The sequence below is a fragment of the Chelonoidis abingdonii genome, chromosome 3, assembly GCF_003597395.2.
Source record: "Chelonoidis abingdonii isolate Lonesome George chromosome 3, CheloAbing_2.0, whole genome shotgun sequence".
Classification (NCBI taxonomy): domain Eukaryota; kingdom Metazoa; phylum Chordata; order Testudines; family Testudinidae; genus Chelonoidis; species Chelonoidis abingdonii.
This window is the reverse complement of record NC_133771.1, coordinates 193,659,325-193,678,918: the sequence shown is the minus strand read 5'-3', so window position 1 is coordinate 193,678,918 and position 19,594 is coordinate 193,659,325. Positions and strand designations below refer to the sequence as shown.

Below are 19,594 nucleotides of genomic sequence, written 5' to 3'. Positions count from 1 at the left end.
GGTGCAAGCCTCTTCAAGTAATATGACTGTTGTTTAAGGCATTGCAAATAAAGGAAGTGGCTTAACTCAAAATGAATTTTAAAATAAATTAGTGTATATCTATTGCTAGAGAAAATACAGCTATTCAAAAGAAATTGTGTAGGGTTAGTGTACTTGTTAAGGAGGGGGAACTGGGTTTAAAACAACATTAAAAATGGAGGCCCAGAATGTTGAGCTGTGACATGATAAAAAGCTTACTGGCTGTATTTGGGGTAGACTAGATAGCTTGATTAACCACCTTAAGGAACTGAGAGTCTCCTTGGAACACATCCTAGGATAGGAGGGGAAAATACATGAGAAATCCCTATCACAAAAAAAGATGAAAATTTAAATAAAGGCATATATTAGACACCATGCGCTTTCATGATGGCTGACATTAACCACTGTGCTTTAATTAACAGCTCCTAGATGTTTATGCTTGAGGACTGGAGACAGAGTAATCTCAGTGGAGGGTCCCTTACTATGAAGTTTACTTCCTCTGGCAATCTGTCAGCATTTATCATCCTTCAGAGAATGATGCAGAACTCAGCTATTCAGCCAAGCCTTTGCTGGATGCGTTTTGGCTATGATATTGTCTTATATGTTCTCACTTTTCTACTATCATTTCTGGTGAGCGAGTGGCTAGTTGCCACAAAGTTAGTATCGCTGCCCAAACTTCTGTTTGTTTATGTGAGTGATTTGCAATGATGAGACTGTGATAGATTCCTTAAGTTATAAAATACTAAATACAATGTGTATGCTGCATGTTTCAACTATCAAACATGATATAAGACATTTAACAATTTGGCACAGTCATGCAGCTGTTGATTTATACACATTGTCATCAGCTAGAATGATAGGTGAGATTAGAAAATATAAAGGAATAAGAAAAGGATACTGGCAAAGTACAAGACAGTGTTAACTATGGGTTACTGATCTAATCTGAAATGGCTATCGGGGTGTGTGTGTGTGTATCTATCTATCTATCTATCTATCTAAATATGCGTAACATTGACCGCTTGGAAATAGTGACCATAATATAATAACATTTAATATCCCTGTGGTGGGAAGAACACCTCAACAGCCCAACACTGTGGCATTTAATTTCAGAAAGGGGAACTATGCAAAAATGAGGGGGTTAGTTAAAAAGAAATTAAAATGTACAGTGACTAATGTGAAATCCCTGCAAGCTGCATGGACACTTTTCAAAGACACCATAATAGAGGCCCAACTTAAATGTATACCCCAAATTTAAAAACACTGTAAAAGAACTAAAAAAGAGCCACCGTGGCTTAACAACCATGTAAAAGAAGCAGCGAGAGATAAAAAGTCATCTTTTAAAAAGTGAAAGTCAAATCCTAGTGAGGTAAATAGAAAGTGTAAAATGAAGTGTAAAAATGTAATAAGAAAAGCCAAAGAGGAGTTTGAAGAACAGCTAGCCAAAAACTCAAAAAGTAATAACAAAATGTTTTTTAAATACATCAAAAGCAGGAAGCCTGCTAAACAACCAGTGGGGTACCTGGACGATCGAGATACAAAAGGAGTGCTTAAAGACGATAAACTCATTGCGGAGAAACTTAATGGATTCTTTGCTTCAGTCTTCACGGCTGAGGATGTTAGGGAGATTCCCAAACTTGAGCCAGCTTTTGTAGGTGACAAATCTGAGGAATTGTCACAGACTGAGGTGTCACTAGAGGAGATTTTGAAATTAATTGATAAACTTAACAGTAACAAGTCACTGAGACCAGATGGCATTCACCCAAGAGTTCTGAAAGAACTCAAATGTGAAGTTGCTGAACTATTAATTACGGTTTGTAACCTGTCCTTTAAATCGGCTTCTGTACCCAGTGACTGGAAGATAGCTAATGTAACACCAATATTTAAAAAGGGCTCTAGAGGTGATCCTGGCAATTACAGACCGGAAAGTTTAACATCAGGACCGGGCAAATTAGTTGAAACAATAGTTAAGAATAAAATTGTCAGACACATAGAAGAACATAAATTGTTGGGCAAAAGTCAACATGGTTTCTGTAAAGGGAAATCATGTCTTACTAATCTATTAGAGTCTTTGAAGGTGCAACAAACATTGTGGACAAAGCGGGGATCCAGTTGGACATAGTGTACTCAGATGTCCAGAAAGCCTTTGACAAGGTCCCTCACTGAAGCTCTTATGTAAATTAAGTTTCTGGATAAGGAGGAAGTCTTTCATGGACTGAGAACTGGTTAAAACAGGGAACCAAAGGTAGGAATAAATGTGAAATTCTCAGAATGGAGAGGTAACTTAGTGGTGTCCAGAGTCAGTCCTAGGACCATTCCTATCCAATTTATTCATAAATGATCTGGAGAAAGGGTGTAAACAGTGAGATGGCAAAGTTTGCAGATGCAACTAAACTGCTCCAGATAGTTAAGACCAAAGCAGACTGTGAAGACTTCAAAAAGATATCTCACACAACTAAGTGATTGGGCAACAAAATGGGAAATGAAATTTAATGTGGATAAATGTAAAGTATGCACTTGGAAAAAATAACCTCACTTTACATACATATGATGGGGCTAATTTAGCTACAAAATCAGGAAAAGATCTTGGGGAGTCTCTGTATAGTTCATGAAGACGTCCATGCTGTGTGCAGCCGGTGTCAAAAAAAAGCAAACAGATTTTAGGAATCATTCAAAAGGGATAGAGAATAGACGAGAAGTATCTTATTGCCCTTATATAAATCCATGGTACACTCACATCTTGAATACTGCTTTCAGATGTGTCTCTCATCTCAAAAATATTACTGCATTAGAAAGTTTTCAGGAAAGGGCAACTAAAATGATTAGGGGTTTGGAACAGGTCCATTTGAGAGAGATGTAAAGAGCTAGACCTTTTCAGCTTGAAGAGGACTAAGTGGGATATGATAAGTATATAAAATCATGAGTGACGCCCCCTGGAGAGAAGTTAAATAAGCAAAAGTTTATTTACCTTTTTCCCAATAATACAAGAAACTAGGGGCCACCAATGAAATTAATGGGCAGCAGGTTTAAAACAAATAAAAAGAAGTTCTTCTTCACACAGTGCACAGTCAACTTGTGGAACTCCTTGCCTGAGGAGGTTGTGAAGGATAGGATTATGGTAGCATTTAAAAGAGAACTGGATAAATTCATGGAGGTTAAGTTCATAAATGGCTATTAGCCAGAATGGGTAAGGAAAGGTGTCCCTAGCCTTCGTTTGTCAGAGGGTGGAGATGGATGGCAGGAGAGAGATCACTTGATCATTACCTGTTAGGTTCACTCTCTCTGGGGTTCCTGGTGTTGGCCACTGTCAGTAGACAGGATACTGGGCTAGATGGGCCTTTGGTCTGACCCAGTACGGCTGTTCTTATGATCTTATGTAACATATGGAAAGGGAATAGAAAAATACAGTCACCAGTCACTAAGAAAGTGATAGGGGTTGGGGCACCAGAACACAGGGGGCCAAGAGACCGTGGACCTCCCAGTTTTTAAAGTGAATGGGCCTGGTCAGTCCACTTTTTGCCACAGAACCAGCTCCTTGCCCCTCCTCTTCCCCCCAAGGTGTTGCCTCCTGACCAGGCTGGAAACTGGAGCCCAGGCCAGGTAACAGCGGCCCTGGTTCTGGGAACCTGGGCAGCTGTGGGGAGCCATGGACCCTCCACCTGTCTAGGGTGGGGGGCCCCGAGAACAGTTCCCCATGTCCCCACCCCCCAGACTCCCCGCCCAGGGAACGTGGAGGGTCCACAGCACCCCGTAGCTGCTCAGGCGGCTCTCACCATGGCCTGGCTGCTGCTCTTTGGCCCCTGAGGCCCCACCCCCTGGCCAGAAGCCAGAGCCAGGTCAGGATAAGAGCCACGCAGAAAGCTGTGAGAAGCCACGGATCCTTCACCTGCCCTGGGCAGGGAACCCAGGGGGTGGGGACATGGGCCTTCTTGTTGCCCTGGTGGGAATAGATTTAGGCATTTCCCAGGAGCAATTTATATAAGATAGCAGCTATTTCTGAAACACTCAAGAAAACAAACATTAGTATGTTGATTACATTGAATTTTGGGGTGGGGTGGAAGAGGATGAAGAGGGAATAGAGAGATGTCCAAGAATTAGGTCATAAAAGTACATTCTTTTCTTTTCTAAAGAGGTTCTTATACCACGCTCATCATCATAGTATATGAGTACCTTCCAGTAATGCACTAAATAATGTGACTAACATCCATGCTGTGTTTGTTCTTTCATCACCTTCCCAAGGAGATAAGTGTGTGTACAGTGGAGTGTTTTGTTTTGGAAAATACAATTTATTTATACACACTAACATACACTCGCATTGCTATATGTTTATGTTAGAGAAGGCAAGGTCAAAGAAACATGCCTTGCATTTAGAGCAGAAGGTTTGTGATGATTATTAGTTCCTGTGGGAGTTCATTCCACAGCCATGGGCCAACCCCCTAGAAAAGCCTGTCTTCTGCAAACAGCATTCCCTCAGTGGTGACAAATAAGCTGCAGTCATAGGTATCTGCATTAGGTAGAGGCCAAAAGGCATGGATTCCCAATAGCCTCATTGCTATTCATATTCTGCTGGGGAGGGTTTTTCCTGAAAGATCAAGTAAAACAAAGAGGTGTGGTCCATGGAATAGCATGTGTAAACTGCTGTGTTTTAGCATGTTAACTCAATTAAAGCTAGCATATATACATCTACCCAAGCTGGAAGTTGCTCCTCCAGCTTCAGTGCAGACATATGCAATGAGTGAGCTGGTACTAAATGAGATATGTGATTCATTTGATGCGAAGAAGCAGAAGTGAAATAAAAATTACTGGAAACATGACTGGTTTGTCAGATTTAATGACACTCTCGGATCAGACACTCTTGTTTCTGTGTTTGATTCTGAGCTGGATATTCTATACCATTTATCCTAATAAAAGCTTTCAATTTAAACAAAAATAGTGGTCAGAGGAGATAGACGGTACAAAACAATGTGAGTGAAATAGTCTGGGAACAGAAAACACATAGCTTATATTAGATATATATAGATTTGAGGTGTATGATCTATTGCCATCACCAAACAAAGGACAGATGGCGGTAGGAGGATCCCTATACTATATACAGAGGAACAATCCATATCATCAGATTGACACAAGGCCCTATATTTGAGGGCTATTATCACTTAAATGAATTATTGATAGTTCTGGCAAGTTGTCTTCAGTTAAGAGCTTAGGAAATGCACATATCAAGTTTAATCATAGAGGGTAAAAAACCAATGGAGAAGTCCACACAATGGTGTTTGCAATAGCAATGGACTAAAAAACTGATATTGTAACAGAGTCCTTTGTGATTCCTCCCTCAGGAAGTAGGAGAACCTGACCACATCCAGTTATCTACACGGGGTGGTCACAATATAGGCCCATTTACCTATTTGCAAGGGGAGCGCTGCCCTTTATAGTTAGTTGGTTAGTTAGTTCCCATTACACCTCTGGTGTTTAGGGCAGCGATGAAGTTCCTCCACGCCTGTCTGTTTCTGGCAAGTCTTTCAATGGTTCCCCAGCTGTGTTTTTCAGCTCAGGTTCCACAGCTCTTCAACATGTTGTTTTTGGGCAGCATCATTTTCATTTACCTTCAGGTGTCCATCTTATTGCTGTTCTGGTGATTGAATCAGTTTTAATCTGAAGCACATGCCCAATCCATCTCCAACGCCTTCTGGCAATGATGGTGCGCGTATCTTCTTGGCTGCACTGTGTGAATAGGTCTTGGTTTGAAATTATTCTTGGCCAAAAGATATGGAGGATTTTTCTGAGGCAAGTTGTATGGAGTGAAGAGAGTTTGGACATGTCATACTTTGTCATTCCCCAGCATTCTACACTATAAAGTAGTATTGAAAGTATTCAGCTCTGATAAATCTTGAGTTTGGTTTTGGTGTTGTATTTTGATGATATCCAGACTGTATTTTAAGCTCCTGAAGGTGTTCCTGGCTTTACTGATTCTGTTCTGGATGTCCTGGCTTGTTCCACTGTCCTTGCTGATGGTGCTGCCCAAGTATGTGAATGTTTCTACATTGGTGAGAACATGATCCTCTATCTGTACTGGTGATGGTGAGGCAATATTAAAGGTCATGATATCTGTCTTATTGTGATTGATTTTCAGTCCAATTTGCTGGCTGAATGTGTTGAGTCAGGCTGTTTATTCATGTATATGATGTTGGGTATTGTGATAGGAGAGGAAGATCATCTGCAAAGTCCAGGTCTAATGCTGTTGTATGCTGCATTACCCAGTCAATGGGAATGCTGAAGAGGATTGCAGACATGACACACTCCAATGTACTCCTGTTTCTGGCGTCTGTGGCTTGTCTAAAGATCCCCAGAGTCTGTGTCGGTGAGGGCTTTCTGCTCCTGGCACGTTCAATCATGCCAGCTTGGTCTGTGAGGGAGGGGCCAGACAAAACAGACACTCTGGTCCTACAGGTTGGGGTTTAGGTACATGGCTAGGGAACTGGCTAGTCTATAGTGCTACCAATGATCCAGCCCCAGTGTAATGAGTTTGGGGAAATTGCTCTGACTGGGTCTTTGAGAAAGGTTCAGCCTGCTCTGGACCAGTGAGCAAGCAATGCTCTGGACCAGTGACACTTCTACCCATTTAGTTGTCATCAGAGGTTAAATATGCCTCATTCCGGGAATATTATAAAAAAGATGAAAGTATATAAGCAGTATAAACAGCTTTCCTCCATTTTTATGCAAAGACTAGGAGTCCCATACAAAGCACACTGAAGTCAATGCAAAGAGTCACACTGACTTCACTGCACTTTGGATCAAGCCATTAATGGCCTGTCTGCTCTGTGCTAGACAGCCTGGTCTAGTGCCTGAAAAACCTGCTCTGCATCTGAGCATGAGCTTCTCAGCTGTCAGTCCAAGACAGTGGAGTCAGCTACTTCTGTATTAGTATGCTGACTTCAGAACTGATAACATGCAGAAATGAAAAGGACAGCAGAAGAGTTAGACCTTTATTTGAGCTGTCAGATTGAGAGGAAGTATATAGCAAATATTTGAACTTTTGAGAAAAGGGCAAACACTGAGAATTAATTCAAACTGTTGATAGTTTATTTTTTATTGAATTTTATGGTCAAAATTATTTTCATTTGATATGTGAAAGAATCTATCACTTTTTTCCAAAGCACCACCCAGAATCTGCCACAGGTGATGTTCTAAGATCCCCGGTGCCTGTACAAATAGAGAGTTTAGCTGAGATACATAAACTAGAGATCATGAGTTTTAAGGAATTTGTTTATTCGGCCTACAGCTTCCAGGTTGTGTAGAATGCCAACATTACAAAGTCCTTTCACTGTTCTGTGTCAAGTTACAATAAGAAACTCTAAGAAACAAGTTGGATGATCAAATGAAAAACCAAATTGTAATTTAGTTTTATACAATACTTATCAACACAGAGAGCATAATTATAACTAAGTACGCCAAGATATTATGAAGAAAATAAATCAGAATATCAGAAAAACACAATAGTTACTCTTTTATATACTTTTATATATCTGCATTCAGTCTGACATAAACTGCATGGAATGGTACATATAATTACATACACAAAAAACTACATTAAAATAACATTGTTAAGATTACAAAGTCAAGCATTTAAAAGCTAAGAAATGCCAGAATTCAGTTGCCTGTGCAAACTTCATTCAACCCCCTTGTGTGTGAGAGAGTACTACTACTTTACAAATTGGGAACTGAGGCACACAAAATAAAGTCAAAACCATCCACTAATTCTGGGTGCCCAATTTGAAATACTCTGATTTTTCAGAGTACTTAACATTTTATAGCATGTATATGTTCAAACCACAGCTTCCATTGGCTTCAGTTGTAGCTGTGAGTGCTCAGAACTTCTGCAAATCAGACCACAGGGTCTCAAGTCAGGCGATTGGAAAATGAGGAAGATAATTAGTGGCCACTCTCTTGTGAAAAGTTTGGTTTAAATGATTTGAGTAGCATCATGTAGGTTCTCTCTGCCAGATGCAGGGGTAGAATCCATGTCTCTAGGGTAGGGGTTCTCAAACTTCATTGCGCTGGAACCCCTTTTTGACAACAAAAATTACTACACAACCCCAGGAGAGGGGACTGAGCCCTGAGGCTGTCCAGGCCCTGCCACCCCAGGTGGGGGCAGGCCAAAACTGAAGCCTGAGCTCCACCATAGTGGGTGGGGGCGCCAAAGCCAAAAGCTGTTGGTGGGGGCCTGTAGAATATCAGAATTGGAGGGGACCTAAGAAGGTCATCTAGTCCAACCCCCTGCTCAAAACAGGACCAATCCCAGAGCAGATTTTTGCCCCAGATCCCTAAATGGCATCCTCAAGGATTGAACTCACAATGCTGGGTTTAACTGCCCAATGCTCAAACCACTGAGCTAGCTCTCCCTCCCTAAGCCTTGTCACTCAGGGCTGAAGCCAAAACGCGAAGCCCACCGTGGGAGCTTTGGCTTCAGCCCCAGGTCCCAGCAAGTCTAATACCAGCCCTGGCGACCCCATTAAAATGGGGTTGTGACCCACTTTGGGGTCCTGACCCACAGTTCGAGAACCACTGCTGTAGGGCAGCATTCAGCTGCCTTAATCATGAGACCCTCCTTTCTCTTCCTGCAATTCTCTGCCTCATTCTCTACACATTTTCCATCCCTATTCCTCCTGATCTATGCTAGGGTAACCAGATAGCAAGTGTGAAAATTCAGGACAGGGCTGGGAGGTAATAGGAGCCTATATAAGAAAAGACCAAAAAATCGGGACTGTCCCTATAAAATTGGGACATCTGGTCATCCTAATCTATGCACACCCCATCCCTGGCCCCACCAAGTCAAAGGACCTCCTCCTCAGTCTCCTCCTAGAACTAGCCAAGATGGCCATCCATCACTTCAAGAGAAGGAAGCTGGGCACAGGGCACTCAGTGACTGTAGGGTCTATTTCCTGTACCTTGTCTGCTCACATCTCCAGGTAGAGTTCCTCTGGGCAGCATCCACTGACTCCTTGAATACTTTAGAGAAGCAGTGGGAGCTGTCCAGGGTTCCCTGCTTGGGGTTCTCCTCTGGATCCCTCATTTTTAAAATCTCACCTCCTGCTCCTGTTTTTTTCATTTGTTGTCTCAAGAACTCAGTTGTAGCCTGGGCTTTGTGGTCCCTCCTCCTTATCTGAAGGGCAAGCTTTTAGTTATGGGCAGTCCTAGACCCGCCTGCCCAGTGGTACAAATTGTACACACTTTCCAACTTCTGCAAGAAATGAGGCAGGGATTCTACAGACAACAGCCTTCTTTAGACACTAACCTGATCATCCCCAGAGCAGAACCATCCTGTGTACTAAATGTGGCCAGGGTTCTGTGAAAAAATAGAATCATAGAACTGGAAGGGACCTCGAGAGGTCATCTAGTCCAGTGCCCTGCACTCATGGCAAGACTAGGTATTATCTAGACCATCCCTGACAAATGTTTGTCTAACTTGCTCTTTAAAATCTTCAATGATGGAGATTCCACAACCTTCCTTGGCAATATATTCCAGTGCCCTGACAGTTAGGAAGTTTTTCCTAAAGTCCAACCTAAACCACCCTTACTTCAATTGAAGCCCATTGCTTCTTGTCCCGATTGGCGGCCTATACCCCGATTGGGGTGACGGGCATGAGTGAGTGAGTGTGCTTCTTGTCCTATCCTCAGAGGTTAATGAGAATAATTTCACCCTCCTGTTTGTAACAACCTTTTAGGTACTTGAAAACTACTATCATGTCCCCCCTCAGCCTTCTCTTCTCCAGACTAAACAAACCCAATTTTTTCAGTCTTCCCTCATTAGTCATGTTTTCTAGACCTTTAATCATTTTTGTTGCTCTTCTCTTGCGTTTCTCCAATTTTTCCTGAAATGTGGCACCCAGAACTGGACACAATACTCCAGCTGAGACCATATCAGTAAGGCCATACCAAATTCACAGCCATGAAAAATGCGTTATAGATCATGAAATCTGGTCTTCCCCTGTGAAATCTGGTCTCTTGTGTTCTTTTACCCTATTCTGTACAGATTTCATGGGGGACACTGGTGTTTCTCAAATTGGGGTTCCTGACCCAAAAGGGAGTTGCTGGGGGGGTCACAATATTATTTTAGGGGGTTGCAGTATTGCCACCCTTAGTTCTGTGCTGCCTTCAGAGCTGGGCGGCTGGAGAGCGGTGGCTTTTGGCTGGGCACCCAGTTCTGAAGGCAGCGCACTGACAGCAGCAGCACAGAACTAAGGGTGGCAAGACCATGCCATGCCACCCTTTACTTCTGCATTACTTCTTTCAGAGCTGGGCAGCCAGACAGAGCTGTAGCTGCTGACTGAGGGCCCAGCTCTATAGGCAGTAGCGCAGAAGTCAGGTGGCAATACCATACCATGCCATCCTGACTTCTGCGCTGCTGCTGGTGGTGGCTCTGCCTTCAGAGCTGGACTTGCAGCCAGAAGCCGCTGCTCTCCAGCTATTTGGCTCTGAAGGCAGCGCCACTGCCAGCAGCAATGCAGGAGTAAGGGTAGCAGTACCACAACCCCCCCCTACAATAACTTTGTCACCCTCCCACAACTCCTTTTTGGGTCAGGACCCCTACAATTGCAACACCATAAAATTTCAGATTTAAGTAGCTGATATCATGAAATTTATTATTTTTAAGATCATATGACTGTGAAATTGACCAAAATAGACCTTGAATTTGGTAGGGCCCTAATTATCAGGGCAGAGTAGAGTGGACGAATTACTTTTCCTCTCTGGCTCGCAACACTCTTGCTAATACATCCCAGAATGATGTTTGCTTTTTTTTGCAACAGTGTTACACTGTTGACTCATTTAGCTTGTGATCCATTATGATCCCTTTCTGCAGTACTTTTTCCTAGGCAGTCAATTCCCATTTTGTATGTGTGCAACTGATTGTTCCTTCCTAAGTGGAGTTCTTTACATTTGTCCTTTTTGAATTTCATCCTATTTACTGCAGACCATTTCTCCAGCTTGTCCAGATCATTTTGAATTTTAATCCTAACCTCCAAAACACTTGCCACTTCCCAGCTTGGTATCATCCACAAACTTTATAAGTGTACTCTTGATGCCATTATCTAAACCATTGATGAATACATGATCATATAACTGAAGACTATCATAATGTGTATGCAGAAGGAGGGCAGATTCAGGTGTACAAGCAACCTTAATTCTGTCATTTCCTGCCTTTAAGTGCTTTAACTTTGCAAACTTAATAATGTTCTCTTAATGTCATTTTGTGCATGTAATTTCCTAACTTTAAAAAAAGAAATTAATCATGTTGCCTTATAGTGATATCCACATGGTTCATCAGCAGGGTTGGAATCTTTAGATGTGCTGCACAGACCTCTGCCACTTGAGCTAACAAATAACTGATAGTAGTAGTTTGTTTAATCCTGTACATGGACCAGCATTACAGAAGGCTGAGACATTTTGCTAATGCATTTGAGATGGGGGACACTCACCTCTCATGAGCACCTTCTCTCAGTTGGGTGTGAACCTACACTCTCTCTTTTTCTGCTCCCGACACCCTGTGTCGGCTGTTAACCCCATCAGGTGGGTCTTCAGTGGCCTGGCTCTCCAACCAGTTCACACACTGTCAATATGTGAACAAACAGGCAAGTCCCTTCCAGAGTAACAAAAGTACAACAGCGCCTATCACTATGCTCTTGTTGGTACTTGCAGCACTGTCTCTGGGCTCAGTTCTTAGCCTCTTCTGAGCTAGCTTTAAGTCTGTCCTTGCCTTAGTATGGAGCAATGCCCCCAGGGCTTTCTGCCTGAAGACTCTTTGCCTTTAGGGTTCTGTGAAGTCCCCAGCTCTCTAGCCAGGTCACTCCTTCACTTCCACTGCCTTCTGGGGGTAACAAAGTTTAACAAATGGTTAGTCCACCTCCAGGTCTTCAGCCCCATCCTAGAGCCCTTTAAACTCCAGCCCTGTGCTTGGGCTTCTAAATGAAACTTGTCCCCTTCTCAGGACAAAAAGAGATCACCAGAATTTTTTTTAACATCTACAGAACAACATATTTTTTGCTAGTCTCATTCTTGGAAACAGTTGAAGCATTGTAGCTGAATATTCAACCTACAAAAGATACCCAGTAGTGACAATTTCAGCCCAAATAGTTAATATTTGGAAAGTTGTTAGCAACTGAAAACAGGTCTTATAATGGGGAGTGTCTGGCAACATTAATAATAGGTGGCGCTACCAGCCTCACCTGGAATAAATTCCTATGGAGAAAAAAATAATATTGGAAATATGTTAAGATACAATCGGTCAGATTTAAGTATTGTTAGAAATTTTTGGTTTGTGACCCAAAGGAATCAGACAGTTGTTACGCTCTGTACCTCAGGGGAACACCCAGCACCCCCATGTTCATTCTTGTAAAATGATTGTGTGGTATCCAATGCAAAGTCTGTCATGTTGAGTATCTTCAGAAGGCTCCTGATGCACTGAGCATTGTTGTTATAGTAATGTTATAGGTTATAATTTCATGTATGTAGTTATGAGGCTGAAAATATATCCGCATCTCACAATAAGCCCAGGTAAAAACTCTCCAAGAGAGGAGATGCAGTTCACACCTCATCAGGGCAGGTATAGGACAAACCCAGCCCAGCCTCACAGGAACAAAGGACACTGGCCTAGGCAGCAACAAAATGATCTGTTGGACTTTTAAGTGAATCACCCCCCCCCTTCCTTTGACCAGTTTGGGACTGCGATGAGGTAATGCTTATCTGACTGAGGGGAAGGGCAAAGCCAAGAGGGAAGAAAGAATATTATAAAAGGGAGAGACTTTGCCATGCCCTTCCTTTCTCATCCACCTACATCTACAGACACCACACCAAGCTACTGAAGCGCTGATCAAAGGGGAGAGCCTGGCTAAAGAGCAACCAACCGGCCTGTGGTGAGAAGCATCTAAGTTTGTAAGGGCATTGAAAGTGTTAAGATCAGCTTAGAATGTGTTTTGCTTTCATTTCATTTGACCAAATCTGATTTGTTATGCTTTGACTTATAATTACTTAATGTTTATCTTTGTAGTTAATAAATCTGTTTGTTTTTTGTACCTGAAGCAGTGTGTTTGGTTTGAAGTATGTCAGAGACTTCCCTTAGGATAACAAGTCTGGTACATATCAAATTCTTTGTTAAATTGATAAACTCATATAAGTTTGCAGCATCCAACAGGCATAACTGGGAACTGCAAGACAGAGGTTCTTAGGGTTTTATCTGGGACCGGAGATACTGAATTGAGTCATTCGCTTGCAAGTAGCTGGGAGCAGCTTACATGCTAGAGGCTGTGCGCGAACAGCCCAGGAGTGGGGGTTCTCACAGCAGAGCAGGGTAAGGCTGGCTCCCAGAGTCAAGGATTGGAGAGACCTAGCAGATCACTGGTCCAGATAACACCAGAGGGGAACGTCAGAACAGTGTTGTGTGTTCTGTAAACAGAATAAACTCTGGCATAAAAATCTTTTGAATGAATTTGAAACTTGTTATCTTCATTTAAAGTATGGTTGGAAATGGGTAAACATTTTTAAATTAGAACCAAAGTTTCTGACTAACGTTGTGTTTGCTGTTTTATGAAGATATAGATGAATGTGCAACAGGAACCCATAACTGCAGGGCAGATCAAGTATGCGTCAATTTAAGAGGGTCTTTCAGCTGCCAGTGTCCCTCAGGTTACCAGAAACGTGGGGAACAGTGTGTTGGTAAGTTCTGAACTAGCATAAGCGATGTTCATTGGCTATCAAAGTTCATTTTCAAACTTTATGTGGAACTATAAAGTAACTCCATATAATTTAGAAACAGGCCTGCCGAGAGCAGGGAGAGAGAAAGGGGGCAATTTCCCAGGGGCCAGGACAACTTAAAGGGGCCGGAGGCCCCCGGTCGCCAATACTGTAGATCAGGGCTCAGAGGCAACTCCGGGGGCTGGGGGTGGGAAGCGTCGCCCACCCGCCTTCCCTGGACGCCTGCTCAGGGCACTTAACCCAGCAGTCAGCCTTGGTTTGGGAGAGGAAGGGGCGGGGCCAGAGCCGGAAGGGAAGAGGCGGGGCCAGAGTCTCTCCTTTTTCAGCCACGCAGCCCAGTGCAGTGCAGCAGCTGCCCTGGGGCTCAGCTTCTCTAGTGACAGTGGCCGAGTGAGACAGAACCCTCCCTGGCATGCTCAGAGTCGGCTACTGTCCCCAGAAGCTGAGCCTGGGCAAGGGAGGGAGCAGCAACAGTGGCAGCCCTCTCCCTGCCCAGGCTCAGCTTCTGGGGACAGGAGCCAACTCCGAGTATGCCAGGGAGGGTGGGAGGACTCCGGCTCACTCGGCAACTATCACCAGAAGCAACGTCTGCTGCTGCAGCCAGGTACTCTCCCAAGTAGCTGCTGTGCTGCACCGTGCAGCATCCGGGTGTGGTTCCGGAGCCTGATGGCCAGAAGAGCAGCTGAACAGCAGTGGGAACTGGACTGGCACAGCAGGAGGCAGGGCCAGCTCCAGGGGTTTTGCCGCCCCAAGCAGCCAAAAAAAAAAAAAGAAGAAGAAGACGCGATTGCAATCTGCGGCAATTCAGTGGGAGGTCCTTTGCTCCTAGCGGGAGTGAGGGACCCTCTGCTGAATTGCCGCCGAATACCTGACCGTGCCGCCCCGCTCCAGAGTGGCCGCCCCAAGCACCTGCTTGCTAAGCTGGTGCCTGGAGCCGGCCCTGGCAGGAGGACAGAACCCCCTGCTCAGGTAATGTGGGATGAGGAGGAGGGGACGGGGAGAGCACGGAGGGCCCGGGCTGGGGGCAGGGCAGGGAGGAGTCCTGTGGGAGGGGTCATGTTGGGGTGTCACATGTCCCCCCTCTTAGCTGGTGCTCCTCTTTGAGTCCCTCCCACTAGTTGCCTCTGGCAGGTCTCCTAAGCATGCGCCGATTGTACTGGCGTTGGTGAAGACAGCCAGGTAGGCACAGGGAAGCCATGGCTGTGTTGGAAGGGCATGCCCAGCAGCACAGCCAGCAGCTCGCTTGGCACCAGCAGTGCTTGTTGGGCACCAGCCAGCATAGGTGGCAGCACCACCTAAATGTCAGGTGGACCACATCTGCACGGGCTGGGAGCCCATTGACTGTTCTGCCCTGGGATCCAGAATTGCTGTCGGAGGGTCTCTTTAGAAAGATGATGGATGAAAAGTAAATAGTCTCCAAAAAGATGGAGCTGCAAACTATTTTAAGCATATTCAATACTTTTAATTGAATTTAGCTGTTACTATATTTATTACTTGTATGGGAGTAGTGCCCGGTGGCCCTTGGCACAATTGTGAGCCCAGTGCAAGTCCCATTAAAAACAATGAGAGTCTTTCCATTGACTTTAGTAAGAGTTAGATCCAACGATACAGGCCTAGGCACTGTGCAGACACACAAGACAACACAGTCCCTGCCTTGAAGAGCTTATACTCATTGGAAATGTTGGGTCCAGATGTCTGATCTTTGTGACATATCAGCCACAGTTCTGAATTCCTGAGAGCCAAGAGCAGGGGCTGTAAACTCTAAATTACTAGCATAATAATAAACCCTAATTCATGAAGGAATAGGATTCAAACCTTGACTTCACTGGAAGTTTTGCCTTCATAAGGGCCACAAGATTGGGCCATACATTTGTCACATGTAGGAAAACAAGTGTGAAATAGTAGAATAAAAGGCATACCGTTAGCTGATGTCTAATAGTACCTCTGTAATATACACTGGATCAGGCAAGGTGAGGGCATAGGTGCTGGGGATGCTGCCATACCACCTGGCTTGAAGTGGTACCATTATATATATGATTTACAGTTTGGTTCAATGGCTCTGAGCAGCCCCACTATACAGGTTGTTCCAGCACCCCCGGTGAGAGAAAGGCCTTTTCACATCCTCAAAATAGAGACAAAACCAAAATTGAAGGAGTTGTCACAAATTGCAAGATCCCTAATATGTGACTAGAAGGCTCACTGTGATGAGAGTCAGTTCCTCTCAAAAGAGAACATTGGGAGGGAAGCAGAGGCAGTATCAGCGGCCATTTAGATGGATTGCTAATTTCTTTTATTTGATAAGAAAGATATACCTCTTCTCTTTAGGGGCCTGATGCAAAGCCAATGGAAGTCAATGGAAAGATTCTCAATGACTTAAGTAGGCTTTAGAGCAGGCCAACAGACTTCTGTATATATAACTCCTTCCAATATTTGCCAGTTTTCTGTGCAGGACTAGGATGGATAGTTTGGCATATAGGTAGGGGAATCATTATGACAAGTTGTTGATTCTTATAAAAATAGTTATGCTTTCACTAGAAGGTATATTCCCTTTGTGCAGTAACTCCTTTTCATTTCAACAGAATTAGGGTTCAGCTTGTACCTAAAGGTCTAATGTAACATTGAAAGTAAAGAACCATCATGATAAATTACTAAAAGTCAAAGTTTTGTATGTATATTTTAATTTAAACATACATACGCTCTCTAGAAGGAAAAGTTTCCGTTCTCCTACTTCCTCCTATGTGACTTAGGTCAGAGTATAAAACAGCACAAACACAATGCTTCAGTTAAGTACTGTCAGCACTTCATAATAAAACCACTCTTTTGAGACTTTAAAATAAGTGAGCCAGAAAAACCTTGATAAAGTCTCTTATCCTGGGAGGAAATGATCCTTCAAAGTTTGAAAAAAATTGTTCCAGACTTCTTCTGGCTTGAAGACAGAAAAAGACCCTTTTCTAACTTTATTTTATTTTTAATTTACTCTAAAAACATGTCTGGTTGGGTTTTTTTATTATTTGATTAAAGGGTTTGTTTTTTAAAAACAGTTTGTTCAGAAGTCACAAAGATGTTATTTTCTGAAACATGGAGACTTCAGATACAAGGAAACCTTTTCCTGGCAACATTCTTTCAAACAGATGATTTGGTTCTATGATCAAATCTTGCCTAGCTAAGGTTTCCCATAGTCTTTCATAGAATCATGCATATAAATGGTATAGCCTAGTCCTTCACACTAAACTCACACTGACTTAGGGTCTGAGCTTGCAAATATGTACACACAGGAGTAACTTTAAGCACAAGAGTAGTCTTATGGAACTGAAAAGATTCAATGGCACTACTGTTTCTCTGAAATAAAAGAGCTGTAGTGAGCCTCCTCCACTTCCCCCACCCCCCTAGTAAGATTGCCAAACTCCGTCCAGTCAAAGCCCTGTTTTCCATCACTCATAACTGTCTAAAATTCTCAGCTTTTGGGCATGAGACCAGTACATTTCCAAAAAAAGGGGTTAAGTCATTTTTTAATATTAAAGTGAAAAAATGAACTCTTTCCCCCATTGTAAAAAAATACATCTTTAAAAACATATCTACAACAGAAACAGCTGGGGGCAGGAAATTCTAAATTTGGCATGAAAATGAGAAGTGCCTTTCACTGTGTTCCAGTGAAAATGGGATTTAGTTGACCGAGTGCTGAGCCTTTTAGAGATCATGTTCTCTACACGCATAGGACTTTGCATGGATTTCTTTTGTTAAGCTTGTAAAGGTCATAGCTAAAGAAGATTCTCCCATGCATGCATGGCCAACTTAGCTATGTAGTAGAAACTGTTCTGCAGATGCACATGAGCTGAGGCAGAGGCCTGTGGCTTGACCCATGCATAGCTTGCAATGTGCCAAGAGGTCAAGGTAGGGCTGTTGAACACTTTATACAGTTTGTAGGTGGAATGCCCGCTCTGCTGCACTTTAGGAATGCTGAAACTGGGAAAGGCAGCATGCTCCACCCCAGAATTATGGCCAGTCGGCAGGGAAAGTTAATACTGCCTGAGATAGCATTGGCTTCAGTCATGCAATCTTATTTCCTCCACTGACTCAGAGAGTGCAGCCAAGGGCTGGCAGCCAGTGGCTATAGGGAACTGCTGTGCTGTCTTGCCTAGGAAGGGATGGAGAGGGGTGTGGGGAGTCCTTTGAGTAGCTGGCCAAGTCCTGTGGGGGGATGGAGCCCACATTCCCCTGAAATCCCAGCTCTCTGCTTTTTTTCCAGGCCTGATCCCTGCTCACTTGACACCCCTGTCACTCCCATGGACTCAGGACAGAGAGAGTGCTTGAATTCTGAATTGCTAATGGAACTACAGAGGTTTAGCATTAAGCTGTTGCTATGTGTACTTTTGTACAGAAAATAAGCATAAGAGCCACTCTGCTGGTCTGCTTTATGTCTGGTCAAGACGTAGTCAGGAAGCATGTTGCAAGTTACATAACAAATATAGAGATCAGTACTATAATATGGGTGTGATTTAAACACCAAATAAAGGATAATGTTTATGTGTAGTGATCATTGGCTGAGCAAACATACTCAGTGTAAAGCTGATTTTAACAAAACTTAAGACATGAAGACAAGAAAAAGAGCACAATGCTGCTCCCATTGAAGTCAAGGAGGGAACTTAAGTAAGAGCAGAATCGAGCTGCAAATTAGCTTCTCTCTTTTCATTTAATCAGAGCCAGCTCACTTTACACTGTTTATTTGGGCACAAGATAGCAACAGTGAACTTTTGTTATTACATTTGAGCTAACATTTTTACTGTTTTGCTCTTGTTATGGTAACAGACATAGATGAATGCAATCTCCCTCCATACTGCCACCATAGATGTGTGAACACTCCAGGTTCCTATTACTGCCAGTGCAACTCTGGGTTCCAGTTAGCAGCCAACAACCACACTTGTGTAGGTAAGCACTTCTCTGTATATCCATGTGAACCAGCCTATGTGGTTACAAAAGACAACTACTGACCCATTGCTAGCTTTCATCAGCTCAAGTCACCAGGCAGAATATTTTAAAGTATGTCATGCTTTCCTAGGCTTACAGACTCTTGGAACTGATCAAAGTAATTATCTTGAGCAACACAGAATCCTTGGACACAAAAATGGAGACTCGCTTTGAAAATGGATTATTTTGTTGGCAGACTGGTTTCTGTGGGCCATGAATTTGGCAATCTGGTCATTAGGGCACTGAACTCATTATTAAATCTTGGGCCTGACTCTCCTCTCAGTTATGCTGGTTTTACACTAGTGCTCTATTGATTTTAGTGGTGTTACTTCTGATCTACAGCAGCTTAAATGAGATCAGAATCAGGCCCGAGAACTGGAAACTGGAGAAAGCAATGCCAAGTTCTTACAGCTAAAGTTAATTCACAGAAGCACGTGATAAATATATTGATGAAAGAAAACGTCTCGGCATTTCAAATGTAAATCCTTAGGAAATAGTATTAAAAATTAAAATGAGTGATTTGGGGCATGCTGAGGACTAGTGCCATTGTAAATAAAATGCTAAAGAAATCCTAGTAACTGAGCCATAAGACCGTTACTGACTTTGATGGAATCTACAAGACTTTTTATTGGAAGATCTAGAGTTAATAAGAAGAAAGGAGGACATTGGGCTGCAAGCAGATTTGCCTAATGAGGTGCAAGATACATTCAACATGACTATTTCTTTTAGTAACTTTTTGGTAGAGGGATGTTATTTCTAAAGTGAAGCAGATAAGAAAGTTGATTTTCCAGGGGCCAAGAATAGATTTATTTCCATATGTGGCAAAAACTACTCAGTCGCACCAGTGAAGATACATGCAATCCTTGAATTA

At 43.1% G+C, this 19,594-nt stretch overlaps 1 protein-coding gene across 3 annotated transcripts in view; it reads left to right on the top strand.

Moving 5' to 3' along the window:
* Positions 1–19,594, top strand: part of EFEMP1 (EGF containing fibulin extracellular matrix protein 1) — an 85,491-nt gene that overhangs the window by 49,032 nt on the left and 16,865 nt on the right. For all 3 annotated transcript variants that reach the window (XM_032780565.2, XM_032780564.2, XM_032780567.2), the window contains exons 5-6: positions 13,597–13,719; positions 18,565–18,684. In XM_032780565.2, coding sequence (XP_032636456.1) covers positions 13,597–13,719; positions 18,565–18,684 — 243 coding nt within the window. The remainder of the gene's footprint in view (positions 1–13,596; positions 13,720–18,564; positions 18,685–19,594) is intronic.